The following is an 18,116-nucleotide window of genomic DNA, read 5'->3' as shown; positions in this document are numbered from 1 at the left end:
CTATATTTAAGCACATAGAACCCCATAACAGTCTTTTTTACATAACTTGCTACTACAAACACCCCCACACTCTCCATTTCTCTCTCTAAACAGCAGAATATTTGCACACAGTTACCTGGCATCTTTCAGACTGTCATAAAAAGTAGAGAATTCCTTATCTCGTAAAGACTGAAGAGCATCATACAACGATTCATGGTACCCTGGTCTTCCTGTCTCATCTCTTAAAAATAAAGCAAAAGTAACATAAAATAAAAGGAACATTATATTTCTCTACAAGGAAGTCAATATTATCTTTATAACAAATATTTTTAGTAGTACATTTTCTGCAGTTGGACGGGCTGCTGTTTTGCATGATAAAAAATAATAATGCAACGCTTTAAATTTTAAGTTAAATTAGTATTTTATAAACACAAGCTGTTCTTCGAAAACAAAAAAAAACCAGTAACTGTCAAAATGTTTGGAATGCAAAGAATATGTTCATGGTTGTTAATGCAGAAGGAGTTACTGAAGATCTCACCACATAACTTCTGCTTTTGCCAAAATGTAATGAATCTTTTCTGTCTTCCTCCTAAAATGTGTGATGATGTAGCTGTACTAGGAAGGGGCAGAGCTCACACTGTACCCTGGTCAGTCATATGAAGCAACCAGTGCCAGACACCTAACCTGACACAAGGGAGGAGATTACTCCTTATGAGGCACCAGAAAGACTGGTGTTTGCTTATCCCTGTCTTCATAACCTCTTGTGGTGCACTGAGTAATATTTTTCCCATTTGGTTATAAATTAAAAACTATATATTCCTCATATGTACTTAGGACATATCCATAATCTGCGTCAAAAAGGGAAAAATTTAAGTTTGTAGTCACAAACAATCAAAAGAAGAATCGGATTTTACATTTTCCCAGGAAAATGAAAAGTCATGTGCCCACAAAACACACAGGTCTAAGTGTAAAAGACTGCTTTTCAATTCAATGTTTAAGATCAATCTGGTGACCTGCTTCATAGAAATGATATTCTAACGTAATATTTTTTTGCCTGGAACTGAAATCACTGCCTTTCAGTTAAAGAACTAGCAAGAAAGTATGTCACTTCACTTGACAGAAGAGAGATGGCCCCACTGCATATTCCTCCACGCTGTCTGGTAGCGCATTTCTTGTAGTTCTGCACACCATTCCGTGTTTTCATGTTCCAGTCCTTTTAAATACATGGAAAGAGTGTGGCAAAGCCCAAAATTCTGCAAAGCCTGGAACAAACAAAATTACTGAAAGTTTGTTTTCTTCCTTTAATAAACCAAACTGGGTTTTTTTTGTTTGCTTGTTTGATTTTTTTTTGTTTGGTTTGGTTTTTTTTAAAGGCTTTTACCTTTGGAAACAAAGAAGCCTCTGCAGCAAGACATAACCGTAAGTATCTATAAACTCAGCACTGTATAAGATGAAAACTTTTTAATAAGACTGCTAATCACGCTATTGATACCTGCAACCCTGGAAAAATGGTTTTACTTCTTATTGAACTGTTTTTCCTGGAGGAGATTTGACAAACTCCTATCTGTTCGAAGACCATAATGAGTTTATAATTGTGACCACTTATGTCATGTGTGCAGACATTATGAATGAGAAACACAACTAATGATACTAAATAATTTGGGGTAGGAAAAATATCATTGAAAAATGAAATGAGAGCAAACAGAGATATATCTGTGCTATGTTATTACAGAACTAGTGCAAATATTTTTAGACTAAAAACGCAAGACAATTTTAAGGGATCAAATAAGACGACATCAATCCTATTTATTTTATCAGAAATACAACTGTTTCAGTAAGATGGCTGCCAAAATTGAGAGGTTTAAAGGAGGAGATGGCAAAGATAACCAAATCACATTACTTTTACAATCTGTCATTTTAGGCGCCAGCCAAATTCTGTATAAAATTAAATATATTTATTTTGAAATATTTCAGAAAATTCATTACCCAAGACAGAGATTACAGGTGAGTGACAAGAGGACTAGAAGCCTTGATGTTTTCAGGACAAATGTGTTGTCATATATTATACAGTCTGGATGCCTACGAGTGTGGGCTGGACTTGATGACCAAAGAGATTTCTTATAGTCCTAAAACAATTTTGTATTTACTAAAAATGACTCTCAGTACACTGGATATCAATTCCTACATTCACTTCTTCTTATAAAAAAACCTTACCTCTATTATTCCTGCCTGGCGCGTAGACGGAGAGAGGCTTGCCTCAAGGTCATATGTTACAAGGGCTTTCTCCCATACTGCTTCATGCTCATATGTTCTTATCCTGTTGTAAGTTAACAAGTTTTCAATTGAAGTTCCATACTAATAAATGAAAGCAATGACTTTAAAGAACGTAAGAACATTAATAAACTATACCGTGCTAATGGCTGTAACATTCTTCCTCCACCACAGCCGTAGAGACTGTCAGGTTCTCCAATGCTTCTATATATGTCCATGAGAAGGTCCTACAACATGTGCCATGAAACAAAGAATTATCTCTTTTGGAACCAGTTCAAGTGAATTTTATACATGTCATTTAAGTTCATAAATACAAGTCCTTCCATGTGACATTGTTTCCTTTATGCAGCATCTGAGCCTACTATCATCACAGGAATAAAAGTTTTGTAGCCTAGCAAAAGTCTTCAGGACTACCTAACTTCACTGCTGAGTTATAAAAACCAGTGTTGGGCCTTATGTGGACTGGTTGAAAAGCAAAAGGAAGTAGTACTGAATGAGCATCACACATACCAGCAAAACAATGTATTTTAAAGATAGGCAGGTGCAGTTCTGGAATAATGAACTATGTAAAGAAGTAACTTAGACAAGGCTACTGAATCAGATTTTATGTTGGAGCTTGTACTACTTTGGTTTTGATTATTATAACTTGTTACACCACTTGCTGATTTTTAATGAACATATCTCTCTGACAGGAACTGAAAAATTCTTGGCTTGTCACCACCATGAGGTCAGTTCTTTGGGGAACAAAGTCTGCTTTGTTGTAATTTAAAATTTGCCAGTTAATTAGTGTTTCATGTGAATGAATACTCATTTAACTTGTCTGGCAAAGCCACTGAGTTCACTTTGAAGTAGAGTATGAGGAGAACCTTCAAATACAGTTTTTGAAGTTCAACTAGATCTGCCTTCAGCTCAGATGAAACCTACTGTTAATTGTAATTATATGAGAAGGTTTGCTTTCAGATTTAAACACACACATGTACCTGTAGACTTATGCCAGTCTCTTCTCTACTTTTTTCATTCAAAATAGTAATAGTTGTTCTTTGACTTTCTTCTTCAAACGTCAAACTCTTAGCTGCTTTGAAAGATGACCTAAATGAAATGTTTCAACCAGTAAAGCTAAATGAAGTTTCACACAAACAACTAGAGAAATTCTGAAACAACACTTAAGAAGTAAGAGGCAAAGCTCCAAATGCAGGATCAGGCTTATCATATCCCCAGGTTATTCAAAATCTTTCTCCACCAGAATGACAAAGTGATCAGCTGAACTGATAATATCAACATAAAGGGATTTCAACATCAAGTTGATTTTTCAGAGGAGAAAAAAAAAAAGCTTTGTAATGTCTAATCTGTTATTAAATCAAATTGCTTTTGTGAATGCCTGAAGCACGAATGCTCTCTTCTTGGAAAGAATAAAAGCAACTACCTAATATATATGGTTACAACCATACTTTTGTTACACATTCACTGCTTTAAGAGTTATTTGTTGCCAAAAGGAAGCTAGGAAACTAGTTCCATATCTTGATTTTGCTAGACCAGAAGACTAAGATAATTGTCCATTATAGAAGACTTCTACAAGGATCATTCAGCTCTATCCACACAATTCTTGTCATTATTCTGTAATTTCTTTCTCCCCTTGATTAACTTCTGGCTGTAATTTAACCACTAGCATGCCATTAATTTTGAGAAATAGAATCTGAAAATTGTTAAATTCAGAAAGTGAGATTCAATATATTTTAGTATTCAGAAGCATTAGCTTTAGTGAAGCTTCTCCAGAACACACACTACTAAGAAAACTTTCTAGTTAGATGTCAAAATGACACTACTTTGAGTGTGTCACAGCTAGCAAACCAGAAAGGTTGGGATCACATTCCTGGACTGGCAGAAACACTTTCCAGGTCAATACACACACCTCAGGAATTCTTTTAGAGTTTCCTTGACTTTTCACGTAACAAAACACTATTGAGACACACAAAACATCATCCCTTTTACCAGAAATGGCAAGAAACTGCATTCCTCAAGTTTGTACCTTTTTTGCTGTTTGTCTCTATTTATCTTGTCTGCGTAGATTTCTGCATAGAGCAAGGCCGTGAAGTGAGCAGCACAAGACTGTGCTGCTATTGCAACCTCCAGGTAATTCAGATCCAGCCAGAAGCTGTCATCAAAAACTGTACCTGAAACAGATCTGATTAAACAGAGAGTTTAATATTGCTCTAACCGACTTTCTCTCTAACATTAAACAAAATAAATCCAATCTAACTATAAAGTCTTCCAAAGACTAATTTTATCTTAGCCACCCTCAAAACCCATACCACAAAAAGTTTATCAGACAAAAAGTTTTTAACAGACTCCTTCAGCATCGTTAGAACTCTTTAAGGCTCGCCATAGCACTTCTGCAGCAAATGCAAGTTCGTTACAGCATCTTCATTCTTTTAACTGACATGTTCTCTACCGCATTCTTCTTCCTTAATCTACAGCATCAATAGATCTTAGTGCAGTCATAACTAAAGCAACATTTTGGAAAGCTGTAATTCACCTCTTTTGTCTTCTTAAGTAATCAACAACAGCAAGCATGGCTCGTCGAGATACTTTATCCAAACTTCTAAAATTATGTGTTTCTTGCTCTGAAACATATATTTCAAACCAAAGAATATAATGAACTTTTGTCATAACATATCCATTTACAAAATAATAAGGTGTATTTTCTATTCAAGAAAATAACTAAAACCTTCCTCGCACGGCATTTCCAAAATTAAATTAATAGTTTGTCACAAAACGTATCACCCTTCCTTATATGATATTGGTGAGATGACAGTAATTTATATCACAATTTTCTTTATCAAGTTATCTTTGTCTTAATAATTTGTGGATTCTGTTTCTTCTCACTGAATTCAGAGATGATCCAACATCATTACACAGAGCTCCATAACAGACCTCTTCTCTTAGGTCTGACTCATATGGAGTTATTCCATTAGTAGCTTCATTGTAGGTTTTACAGTGTATGCTTATACAAAAAATACAATCTCCCCCACAGAGACATATGATTCTATGACTCTTGTCAAGCAGCTGGCAATTTAGGATTAGGTTTTGTTTCTCGGGTAGAACAGTGATTGGCATGATGTTCATACTACTTATGCTTTGAACTGCCAAGATTTACAGACAATTCCTAGAACTTGCATGTCAAAATGGATCAACAGGAAGACTCTTGTTCAGAAGCACTTTACTCTCTCACGTTTAACTGCTTGGTCTGTGCCAGAGTTTGGATCCTGATGGACTGGAATTAAATTCATCCAGGTTTTCTAGGAAGATTTTTCTCCTTGTTTTGATAGAGTTATTGAAGAAACTGGTACTCACCAGATGTTTAAAATTTTTGATTTGAATACTGCTGCTGTTCTATTGTTCCAACTTTGGAATTAACAGATCTTTGCTCTGTTGGCCAGTGCACCTTCATTTTATCTGTAAACACCTACACAATGAGCTGTGTGCTACTTCATGTAGGGTTTTTCTGGTACCAAGACAGTTTTTCATCTGAAGAACTCCATTTAAAGCTTTTGCATGTCCTCATTTTGCTCTTTTTGCCTCAGTAAGATCCCCTGCCTAGAATCACGTTTGAAGCGGGCTCTATCATTTGCTAATTGGAGTCACTGAACTAACTGCAAGATTATAAAACTTAGAAAAATCCCTTCATGTTCTTCACATAACATTTTGGGTTAATTTGTACATTTGAGCATAAATCTGTGCAGTAGTTTCCCTGGTTGCTTACAGGAACGAAATAAGAAATTGTTAAACCTTTTGTATCTTACCAAATGGGACAATAAAAAAAATCTGGATTGTGGGAACAGCTTGCCACCTGACTTAAAAACGTGAAAGAATACTGCTCTAGTCTTTCTGGCCAGGCTATTCAGCATCTATAAAAAGTACCTTACAACAGATCTAGTATCATTGGGCGTATTTACAGCACTCTCAGTACAAACTGCAATACTAAGGGTTGCTTGACCTCTCTGCCAACCTCAAGCTTGCATGACTTGGCTGTAAAGAGACTGCAAGACATTCTACAGACTCATTCATTTGTGATTTGTCACTGAAGAAGAGAGTTAGAAGATAAAGCAGAGTAGCTACTGCACAAAAAAATATGAATGTGAAGTCACTGTATTTGTGTTAAGTAAGGGACATGCACAAATAAAATACATTATTTCAGCTCCTGAAAATACGTGCATGTACTGTTCCCATAGTCTAATAACAAAGATCTAACCACAGTCTAATTGGAAAGGACACCAGCCAGCTTGATTAGAAGGTGTTTTGTTTTTAATGGAACTTACTGCATTACTCATATTCAGCTGCAGTTCTTTTGTTCCCTTCATTCTGCTGGAATGCAACAGGTCTTCTGAATGTATGGGGAGACCATTATCAACATCAGGCAGAAGCTATAGCTAAGGTTAGTTTTTATTCCAAGGGGAAAATGCCAGGGAAACCTGCCTTTAATCATTCTTGAGCAAGAGAGAAATTTAATTGACAGTAATTTTAAGAGGCAGTCCAAGACTCACTCTTGTAGCACACAACAATGGATCACATCTAAATTCAGCAAGTAACAAACATTATCCAGTTGTAAATAAGGAAAGAAGCTCTACAGAACAAACTACTTGGGTGCTGCCAATGAACAGCTTCAAAATTACTGGTATCTCCACTGAAAAGGATCAAATAATTGGACAGAAGCGTCTAAAATTCTGTATGCCTACAAGTGTGCATCATGTGTTTGATGTCAGAAGATTTGAAACAAAAATATTATGACGTTACCTGAATCAGAATTTGGAGGTGTAGAAGATCTACTAGATGAGGCAAATTTGCAACAGGCTGTAAAAAACTTCTGAATATGAACTGACAAAAGATTTCTCCAAGATTCATCTGAGTCATGAAGAAGGATGTCATGAATCAGGTATGGAAGCAAAGTTTGACACAAGTCAGTTTTCACCTAGAAAACAACCATGCAGAGCAGCTGCTAAGAAAAACAATCCAAAGCTTTCTTTCTCAGGTTATAGCCAAACTGACAACTACTAAAACAAACAAGTAATGCTTGAGAAAGAACATGTAATATTTAAAATGTAAACCATTGTATAGGGCTATGCAGGCATTCAGTTAAAGCAGTCATATAAAGTTTATCTATGTTTACAATTATCTCTCAAATCTTGTACTTCAAGAGTGTTTTTTATGGGTACCTGAAATATATCTGACTACGAAGGATCTGAATTACTGTTCGGAAAAAGTAGTAACTTAAGAGCAGAAATTACTGTTTGCTAGCAAGATGAATAATAATATCTTTTTGTGCATCATCACACAAATATATATACATATGTATAATTTAGCTCACCTCACACAGCGGCTTCATTAACTGGAGAACTTCACTTAGCACACCTCCACTGTCCAATACTGAACTAGTCAGGCGCTTGATCCAGGTCTCATGACTTTCCCCCAGAGGAATCCACAGGTTTGTGTCATCCAAAGTTTCTAAAGGAGCCTCCATATCATTAGCAGGTACTACTAAAAACTAGAAGAAAAAATACATACATACCAAATATAGACATTAAAAAAACTCCCCATAATGCAATCAGCACAGATTAAAACATATTAAATATTAACTGTGCTTTAATTGATTGACAATATCAATTATTTTCATGTAAGTTAAAGTTTTCCAAGGAAATCTGAAAGTAATTAAAAAAATACCGATAACATCAACAAGGCCACATTACATATAGCTTAAAAATCAAAAGTTTGAAAATTAGGAAAAAATCTGATTTCGGTCAATTATGCACCATTTTTTTCTGACCTACTTTCTACTAGGTTTTTGCATCAAATGAGACTGGAATCCTAAGAATGTATTAGAGTACTGAGTAGGTAATGAAAGTACACTGCATTCTAACTTCAAATTGGTTATTTCCTATGTGAAGAAGCTGCAAATGCTGAAACAGAAAAGAGAAACAGAATGTACAACAGCAATCACATTTGCAATCAGACTGATGAAAAACCCAAATTTTGCATTCGTCCAAGTCTATCCCAAAAATATTTTCAAATTTACTCTTTTTAAAAACCAGTATTTTTTAATGTTTTCTCTACCCTGTATGCCATATAAATAAGGTATAGCAGAAGAAATACCTTTTTCCTTGACATCCTGAAAGGCTGGAGATAGATTAACATGGGATCAGTTTTAGTTTTATAAACTTCCCAAAATTCACTGCCAGATTTGGTAGCTAGAATGTTTTTCAAACAGGAAACAGCAGCAGCCCTAACATCAATGCTGAAAGAATGCCAAACACAACATCATTATTATTATTATTAGTTTCATTCACATATTCTATTTTAAAAATCACCTTTATAAACACACAAGACAATTCCACAGTCAAACAACGTGTGCATCAAATCTGAATATTTTGGACTAGGATACGCCATTGCATATTTTGTTATAAAGCAAAGCCTCAGTATGTACTCCACACCACAGCTATCCTCTACAGCACACAAGAGACTCTATGGTTCAAGTTCAACTACAGAATTTCTAGGAAATACCTAAGCTTAACTGGGTAAGTAGTCTGAGCCTTGAAGAAGCACACGGTTGGACATTAACAGGTGTTAATAACACTTTCAGAGTGTTCTCTGAGGTGATTTGAACAATGTACAACTTAATGGTGCCTATTAAGCTTTGAATTAAATAAGTTAAGTAAATAAGCATGCTCACCAATTATCTGTTAGAGCAATATTTATTTGTGTTAACATTATGAAGACCCACTGAAGTTTTCTGTCTTCAAGCAAGTCTGCTGCTTTAGAATCCAGTGCGTTCTCAGCATGCTGAAGAGCTATGGTGGAGAAATCCATGGGACCGATTTCTCCCAGGCAACTTCCAACTGCCTCTGCAAACACAAGTAATTTTATAGTCTTACGCACACTAAAAAAAGGTCTCATCCTAAGAAGTTGCATAAACTACTTTTAGCATTGAGATTATTATAGGGTTAAAAACTGGAAACATTTACAAATAATCACTCAAGGGGCTTTATGGTTAAAATTACATGTATACACATTTTGCAGCTTAAGACACATAAATACAGTCATGTTTTCTAAGCCGATTTTCTAGGTGTGCCTATGGCTTTGGATTTTGCAGTTTAAATTAGATCTGGATTTTGTCCTGCTTGTGTCAGGAACTGGTGAGTGCAAGAGGTCAGAACTGCACTAAAACACACTCATTTTCACTCCCTTGGGGTATGATAAACACAAACAGCAACCTGTGAACAGAAACAGTAGCCTGTAAACTCATTAAGAATTAACCTACATTTTATGTAAAAGGATGCATCAATGTGTTTCTAATTTGCTTTCAGACAGAATCTTTTATAAGGACACATGACTACATACAAGAAAAACAAAACAAAACAAAATTGATCTTGAAAATAGTTCTAAAAAAGGGATGTTCATGTCCATCAGAAGGACACCAAAATCTACTTCCCTGCTCTTTCCTTCATACTGGGTATGCGTCTTGAAAACGTTCCTGTTTTGTACAACATTGTTTTGTTTTAATCACCAGAGCAAACAAAGAACAGACTGAAGATATGCAGGTTGTGTTTTGAAGTAAATAAATCATGTAAGGAAACAAAATGCAGCAGAGGCTGAGACTCACAGCTTGCAGAGATCCTGGAGGATGCATCATACTGAAGCCAATGCGAGCTTCAATTGCTCAGCATTTATAATTATCAGTTATTAGTCCTTTAGACAAAAAAAATGTATTAAGGCAAATGTTCTCATTACTTGTGTTTCTGTCCAGTTTAGACATCTTATTTCAGTAAACATCTTCTACAGGGAGGTACCGCCCACTTGGGGAAGCAGGGATTTTGTTCTTAGTTGTGGACTGAACATTAATTAGGTGCTCAACGTAAACAGTGAGAATAATTTTAATAATACAGAAGAGGTTTTACGATGGAGAACAACTATTTTAATTTCCATCAAGACATGTCCTTCAAATTTCAGGTAAGTTCTCTTATATTTTTCTTACTGTTTTTGAACCTAATAAAGTGACCCATATTACAACAGATGACTCTTCACTGAGTATAGAAGAGAACAGAGTCTAAACTGATGACAATTATTAGTCAAATTATTAGTCAAAGCTGTAAAATACAGTGACTGAAAAGAAGACATATCACCCATTTTAACATTCCTGATGGCCACTTCTGGCAGAAAATGCAAAACAGCAGTGGGAAGGAACACTGAGAATGGTCACAGCTTCAACCTGGCGTCTGCAATGAGGACGGCTGTGGGACTCAGCAACTCACCGAGCACCGCTGTCCCACCGGGATGGTTAACGGCTGCCTTGGACAGCTGCAGCAAACTCACCACCAGCTTCACTACTACGGAATCTTCTGGCTTTTCTATTGATCAGAAAGAAAAATAAAGCCGCCCAAAGTAATTGTGTATTTGTAATGTGAACTTGTTAGAAGAAAACACTGCTTTAGTATCGTTTATCTACAAGTATCAAAATGCATTATTAATGTTCAAGCAAGATGGTGTTAAGTAGCACCTTAAAAAATTATTCATGTTTCTTGTTCATCATATCTTGAAAAAATTTCTGCATATTTGACTGTGTTAAAGAATACCCAAAACTAGATTATAAAAATGCTATTATTTTCAGTGCTTTGATGTAGAAATGAAAACTAAATACAAGAAATATTAGCATAAGTCAGTGCAAGAATACTGTTTGAAAGAGTGAAGTCATACTACGTGACTCCACTGACAGCACTTAAGCTAATATTATCATTCTGTTCTAAATCTAAATCCAAAGAATATCCCCCAATAAGGTTTTCTGCAAGGCATTTTACAGAATTTGACTAGCTTTCAGTTGTCTAATTAACTGCCAAATCCAAAACCCGCGAGATGGATATTTCCTTACAGAATTTTAGCATGAGGCGAAATCAAGGCAACAGATGCATCAACCCTGCCAGCCTCCCTCCAACAGAGCAACAGTATTTTTTCTCAGGTTTTGCCAGCCAGCAGATTGGGGATTTCTGAGCAGATCTTCATACCTAATAATCTCAGTTATATACATCTAATTCCTTTTAACTTCCATGATGCTTCTGATCGCTGCAATAAGTGGTAGTGAGTTCCACACTATATATATTTTCTTCGAAAAAAATGGATAGTTTCTCTTGTATAACTGCTCTAGATAATTTAATTTCTTCTTGTACTGTGATAGAAGAGATAAATGCTCTCCACTCAGCTTCATCATACCAGTCACTCGTTCATACACCTTTCTGTATTCCTATTCAACCTCTTTTCCAAGCTCACAAGGCTCTCTTCTGATTGAAGCTGTTCCACACAAGCTTGCTACCCAAGCAGTATTTCAAGAAAAAAATTGTAAATTATATTAAAGATGCGGGGACATAACGCAGCCACACCACGGCCTTATGACAGACTACTACTCTTCCCCAAATTTTACTTATTTAAAAATGAATTACATCAGCTCTTTCTATCTCCCTGTCATGCACACAAGCTGATGAAGATGTGAGAGGACAAAAGTGAAATTGTCTGGCCTGAGCATCTGAAAACAAAAATACGAAGGAACTGGGTCTGAGGGCTGAAACAGAATGCTGGGATGTGGCAAGGTTAAACTAAACTAAATCCCACAATTGTAAAACTTCTGTGAGTTTTACTTTCTAACATACTATGCCTTTAATAAAATCTAGCTTCCTTACATTTAAAAGAGTAGGGAGATTTATACAAGAAAACTAATTAAGCAGCCATAAAGCAATATACCCATACTATACATTATCCTGATCATTCACCATCGTAAGTGCCCCACACCAAAAGCTGGAAGGGCATTTTATCCTCTCTGTCATATAACACCTCATATAATGTTTGTGATACACTCTGCTAATTTTACATGAATAATAAATTGTATTCTACTCTGCATGTGAAATTATAATAAGGTTACACTGTTAAACATACAAAAACCAAGACAAAAAATAAAACATTCAATGGCAAATTAGAATAGGGTTACATCTCCACACACTTAAAACCAGATACAGAAGAAATAAAATACACAATCAGATGTCAGTACCCTGGAAATTTTTCAGGAGCTCCTTCATCTGATCTTTATATTGTTCCAATTGTTTGCGTAAATCATACAGTCCTTCAAGTCGTGTTAAGGGCAGTGAATCACAAACACCAACTGAGAGAAAGTGATCAATCTCCTGGAAAACAACATTTTGTATTAAGCACCTTACAGCATACAAATAAAGGTTGAAGTAAAGAAGTGGCTCTCAGCAGTCCATAATGTGGATATTAATACATGCAAATAAGAATGGAGACCAACAAATATCTCAGTGTCTGAAACTGGCAATAAAAGGAATCCACATGTCTCATTTACATATTTCTCAACTATACCTATTGTCAGAGAATTGTTTGTCTTTCGAAAGCTTGCATGACAAAACACACTATGCCATGAGATATTTTTAAATGTAATTACCTCCAAAAGAGAATACGGTCCTTTGCTGTATTTTATTTTCTGTTGAGTTGCTCGCAGATCTTTAAAAGCAGGATATTCAGGAAAAGGATCTAAGCATTTGATTGCTTGGTACAGATTTTCATTATCCTTATTATCTATCACCAGGTACTTCAACAACCCTAGGACCTGAACAGGAAAAGTAAATGAAAACCAAAAAAAGATAGAGAAACATTTTTGAGCCATATTTCTTATTCCTGTTACAAAGTTTATATTTCTCCAAGTTCCATTAAACTGAGAACTCTATTAAAAAAATAGTTACACTGTTAAAAATAATAAAATGCTTAAAGGTTTGGGAAATCACAGATATATTCTAAAATGGTGAGGTATTTTTGCTACTTGCCCTGACAAACAGACATCAAAGCTTTTATTTCCGCAGCCTGAAGTTTTATCCCATCTTTTCATAAAGCTGATTTCAAATACTGAGCAATACAATCATTACAATATTGGCAATGATTTAGCAATGAACTGCACCCAAGTAGACCTTCTGATGTAATTAGGACTTTATTATCCTTATTAACTGAAGTGCCGGTAATCTGAAATCCTGACGAATGCCTGAATATCATAGTTTACTGCCTGAATCACTGAACTCTGGTAGAATTCATTCTACAACAGATCTACAAGTTGAATAAAAGCTGGCTAAAAGGGCACCATATTTTCTTCGCAAAAACGGTGCTTTTATGCTTTACTTACAAATCAATGTAATTGGACATTCAATCCAGAATTGGACCGCCTACAATCTAGACAACGAGGCTCTTATTTGGAAACTTGTATTTAACTGAAGATTATTAACTAGCCTCTATTCAATACTAGAAGAAAAATAAAGAAACTAAAAAGCAATCACTAGGGGAAGGACTTCCCTGCAGGAGTATGAGATGAGAAGGTTTCACATTTGGTATCACTTCCAGTTCAGAGAAACCTCTGTCGACAGATGCCCCGGCATGTTGCCTTTGCAGTCGTGCATGTACAACTGTTTGCACAGACATATGATAAATCTGATCATTAAGCTGGGAAAAAGATTGCCAGGTTATTTTCAGCTGGAGCAGCACAGCCCTCCAGCTGAACTGTAAGTAGAAGGAGGAGGACGATGTAAGGCTACACTGCAACCCCAAAGGTGCATATGGGACCATGGGATCGGATTAAGCCAGAAGGCAACCATGAGGCAACAGGCCCCCTCTTCTCACCTTCAGCTACTGATTTTAAGTCTCTGAAGCTATGAAGGGCTACAAAGATGATCAGGAACCTAGAGCACCTTTCTTGTGATGAAAGGCTGAGAGAGCTGGGTCTGCTCAGCCTGGAGAACAGAAAGTTGAGAGGGGATCTCATCAATGTTTATAAATATCTCAAGAGTGGGTGTCAAGAGGATGGACCAGACTCCTTTCAGTGGTGCCCAATGACAGGATGAGGGGCAACAGGCACAGAATGAAGCACAGGAGGTTCCACCTGAATGTGAGGAGAAACTTCTTTACCTTGAGAGTGCCAGAGCACTGGAACAGGCTGCCCAGAGAGGTTGTGGAGTCTCCTTCTCTGGAGACACTCAAACACACCTGGACACATTCCTGTGTGATCTGCCCTGGTGAACCTGCTTTAGCCGGTGGGTTGGACTATATGATCTCCAGAGGTCCCTCCCAACCCCAATCATTCTGTGATTCTGTGTGATTTTAAGTACATTTCCAGCCCCAGCAGAATGCCCACACAAATCATAACCAGATGGAAAACAAGGCTTGTCACACAACAGAACCTGCTTTTTTTCCCTTTTAAGGTCTATCTGCTACATTTATTTTTAATTATAATTTGTTAAATAAATAAGTGAACTACTGAAATCTGTTCTTTGCACATATTTCCTCTTTGTCATGTAGACACCCTTCCCTTCCAAAGGTATTCATTGTATTTCCTGTGCAACCATTCATCCTTGGTAGGCAACTGCTTGGCTACTCAATGTGCCTGTGCTGATCAGTTTGCCATCAGTGGGAGTTCAGCACAACGCCTGTGTCCTATCTCTCTTTTCCTTAGTGGTATCACCGATTTGCTGTCTCTGTTCAACTAGGGTAACAACTTTCCTGAAACTTATCCTGAATGTTTTAAACCTCAGAATTAGAAAGCAAGTGATACAGTAATCTCAGCAATTATGATACAGACATCTCAATCACCATTTAAAGCCGTAGGAATTAAATATAGGACACAGTATCTGTTAAAAAAAAAGTACCAAAAGTAACGACACCTTTTAATTTGAAAAATTAAAGGTATAGTGTTACACTCCAAATATTTTTTTTAAAACTAAATCTAAAAAGCATAGAAAAAGGGAATTAAAAATGAACATGAGCTTTAAGGACAGCGAACATGAAGTAAAAAGTTAACAGATAAGGAATAAGCAGCAACTCGAAACTACCTGTTCCTGAATCTCTGGTTGGTCCATGGCAAGAGGTATCAGGGTTCCCACAATAACATGAAGGTGGCTCTCTAGAGCATCATTGCAACACGTAACCGCTGTGTGGCAAACATCATGAAGAAGATCACAACAGACTGAAAAGCTGCACATGGATATGTCTCTGATAATAACAGGTCTGTCACAGGAAACAAAAAAGAGAAATTAAAGAACTACAAATTGTCATTATCTCAAGTATCAACCTGCAACCGGGAAGAATAGGGGAAAAACGGAAATACAAATAAACTTTACAGGCGGAACCAATTCTAAACTTTAAAGTTTATTTACTCAAACAGCTCCAAGGATTTAGCTCAGGAGACACAGGAGAAATAAAACACACAAAATTTGACTGATCACTTTAAAAAATGGAGTAAAAAACTTAAAGAAAAATATATTCCAAAAGGCAAAACAAACAAACAAAACACAACACACACAGAAACAACAAAAAACCACAAACAAAACCCAACAAATAAAACAACAAACTCCCCCCCCGCAACTCTAAAAGGCTTTCAGATTAGTATTTGCCAGAACAACATTGACAGAAACAGAACAAAGTGGAAAATAGTGCCCTCTGAACCCTCCTGTGTCTCACACAATCATCAGGTTGTTGTTTTTTTTAAAAAACATTTTAGTAAGAGTTATAAATTTGAATTCCAAAATTATCAAAGAGGCAATTTTTTTTCCAGCAAATTTCAATTATTTCTACAAGTGAATAAACATCTACTAGCAGTAGTGAAATACAATGTTACAGGAACAACGGAGCATGGACCAGAAGGACAAGATATAATTACTGTATTTACCTGCTATTGATGTGGTGAATCAGGGTGTAAATCACATCTCGGAGGACAAAAGCCCATGCTCCTCCTAAACCATCTTTTATCTCTTTAAGTAACAGACTAACAAACAAGTGATAAATCACAAGAACTCTGTGTTTCTTGTAAATATTGTTTGTATCTGATGCATGCTTACACAGGGCTAGAAGGATCTTCTGGAATGAATCCTAAAAATGAACAAATTAAGAGTAAAAAAATAATTCAAAATGCCAATACAGATACACTTTCTATCAAGAAAAAATGTAAGTGATGAGGTTTGTTTTGTTCTGTTTTGTTTTAAAGGATGTGGACAAAAAGGCTTTATTACTTTAACTGCTTTAAACAAACAAAAGACCTACACAGAAACCAATTCTCTAAGCAGGGTGACAAGCTCCATACACCCTCCTCATTTTCTTTTTTTCTTCTTCCCCACCTGAGAAAGGTTACGAACATTTTTCCAGAAGCCGAGCAGTTACGGCAGCTTTCAACAACAGGAGAAACACCAAATAAAATCCATTAAAACACTGGGTAGTGTTTCAATGTGTATTATTTAAAAAATAATATTTGTACATACAAAATGCTTTACTTCATAGAATATATAAATTCAGATTGCCAATGTTAAAACTGTATACTTAAAAAAAAGTACCTAGGCAGGTTTTTTATTCCACTGGCTGGCAATATTAACTTTTACACTCAAAAGATTTAAACAAACAATGGTCCAGAAAGAGGTCTTTTTCTTAATTTTAGACTGTTTATGGATAGGCAAAGTAAGTTGTTGACAATATACGCAATAAAATAGCATAGACTTTGAAAATATATGTTTCTAAGGCATAATGTTACACGACAGTAATACGTTTATGATTTATTGCAAGGGATGCATAATTTTATATGCCTTTGTATTTGCCTTTAACAACCATAAAACAAATGTCTAAGAAAATCACAGACTATAAAATTTCCTACGGTCAGTAAGGGAAGCAAACTTTAATATCTTAATTGTAGATAGCATTTAGATAAAATTGTCCAAATGTAGTTATTTTGGAATGTTTCTTCAGACATATGCCAAAGAAATAAATTTAATCTAAATTGTGTCTGGTACACACAGATTTCCATGACTTGAAAATAACCCTCTCTATTTATGCATGATTATTTATGTATTATGTAATGCATATAACAGTCCAGGCATTTAAGTTCTATAAAGTTTCTGTGTTCCTGAACTTAGGTCTTCTTCCATTGTAAAAGGAAAAGAAATGAACAGGAAGGTTTCTAAGGTTGTATTTTTATCTCATATATACATGACAAAAATGTCTAACTAAACAAAAACGTACCTGTAAAAGAAATTTTATATTCTACAGAAAAATAAAATCATTATTACATACTTACAGGGCTTTTAGAAAGAACTGCTACAAGACTTGTTAATTTGCTTTTATGACATTTGTTAATATAATCCAAGGTTGTCTGAATCACATAAGATGAAAAATGAGGTGGATTAGGAGCAGGATCCAGTTCCCTAAATGAATGAAAAGGAGATGTTTTTTTCTTCTCAAAATCAAAACCCATGTATTAAATAAGTCTAATTGAATGAACATGTGAGTCCTAGGAAACCTTTTCTGCTTTCAGTCAGAAGGACCAAAAGCATCCATCAGTGACACACACCTTATTTTCAGCTGTCTGTTGTCCCTCTATAGCAGCTAAGTTGTACTTTCTCGACATTCTTTTATTATTTTTTGGAAGATCGTATTGCTAAAAACCCATATGTTTGTGTAATCTAAGGTACTTCGTTGGAAAATCTAATTGCAAATCATGGATGAAGCTTCTGTATTTTGTAATTACGGGAACAATTTGGTTGAGAAAAAAGCAACCATCACCGCTCCATTACAAAAAAAGGGCAGTCAGGTTTTATGAACCTCAGGAAGAAAAGAAATACATCATGATAGTAACAAACCAGCAACATCTAGGTTTCTTATTCTCACCATTTCCTTTTTAGAAAGAAAAACTTTGGTTACTAGTGGACAACATGGTCTGTTAATAAACTCACTGAAACAAATTTACTTTATAAAGTTGTGAAATCCTCAGGCTTTTAACTTCTGGCAGATTTTCACATAAA

General features: G+C 35.7%; 1 protein-coding gene across 2 annotated transcripts in view; it reads right to left on the bottom strand.

Annotated features, from left to right (window-relative positions):
• The window catches only part of ATM (ATM serine/threonine kinase), a 65,784-nt gene that overhangs the window by 21,297 nt on the left and 26,371 nt on the right, over positions 1-18,116 (bottom strand). For both annotated transcript variants that reach the window (XR_011737350.1, XM_065831493.2), the window contains exons 28-44: positions 17,393-17,519; positions 16,001-16,200; positions 15,165-15,339; positions 12,740-12,904; positions 12,332-12,464; positions 10,551-10,646; positions 8,972-9,143; positions 8,395-8,536; positions 7,613-7,789; positions 7,042-7,216; positions 4,784-4,871; positions 4,277-4,432; positions 3,231-3,339; positions 2,389-2,477; positions 2,194-2,296; positions 1,093-1,241; positions 116-220 (exon numbers count right to left, since the gene is read on the bottom strand). Coding sequence is in view for 1 of the 2 variants with exons in the window: in XM_065831493.2 (XP_065687565.2) it covers positions 116-220; positions 1,093-1,241; positions 2,194-2,296; positions 2,389-2,477; positions 3,231-3,339; positions 4,277-4,432; positions 4,784-4,871; positions 7,042-7,216; positions 7,613-7,789; positions 8,395-8,536; positions 8,972-9,143; positions 10,551-10,646; positions 12,332-12,464; positions 12,740-12,904; positions 15,165-15,339; positions 16,001-16,200; positions 17,393-17,519 (2,361 nt within the window). In the remaining variant the exon portion in view is untranslated. The remainder of the gene's footprint in view (positions 1-115; positions 221-1,092; positions 1,242-2,193; positions 2,297-2,388; positions 2,478-3,230; positions 3,340-4,276; positions 4,433-4,783; positions 4,872-7,041; positions 7,217-7,612; positions 7,790-8,394; positions 8,537-8,971; positions 9,144-10,550; positions 10,647-12,331; positions 12,465-12,739; positions 12,905-15,164; positions 15,340-16,000; positions 16,201-17,392; positions 17,520-18,116) is intronic.

Source organism: Patagioenas fasciata, chromosome 1 (assembly GCF_037038585.1).
Source record: "Patagioenas fasciata isolate bPatFas1 chromosome 1, bPatFas1.hap1, whole genome shotgun sequence".
NCBI lineage: Eukaryota > Metazoa > Chordata > Aves > Columbiformes > Columbidae > Patagioenas > Patagioenas fasciata.
Note: the sequence above shows the minus strand (reverse complement) of the source record. Positions and strands in the feature narration are given on the sequence as shown.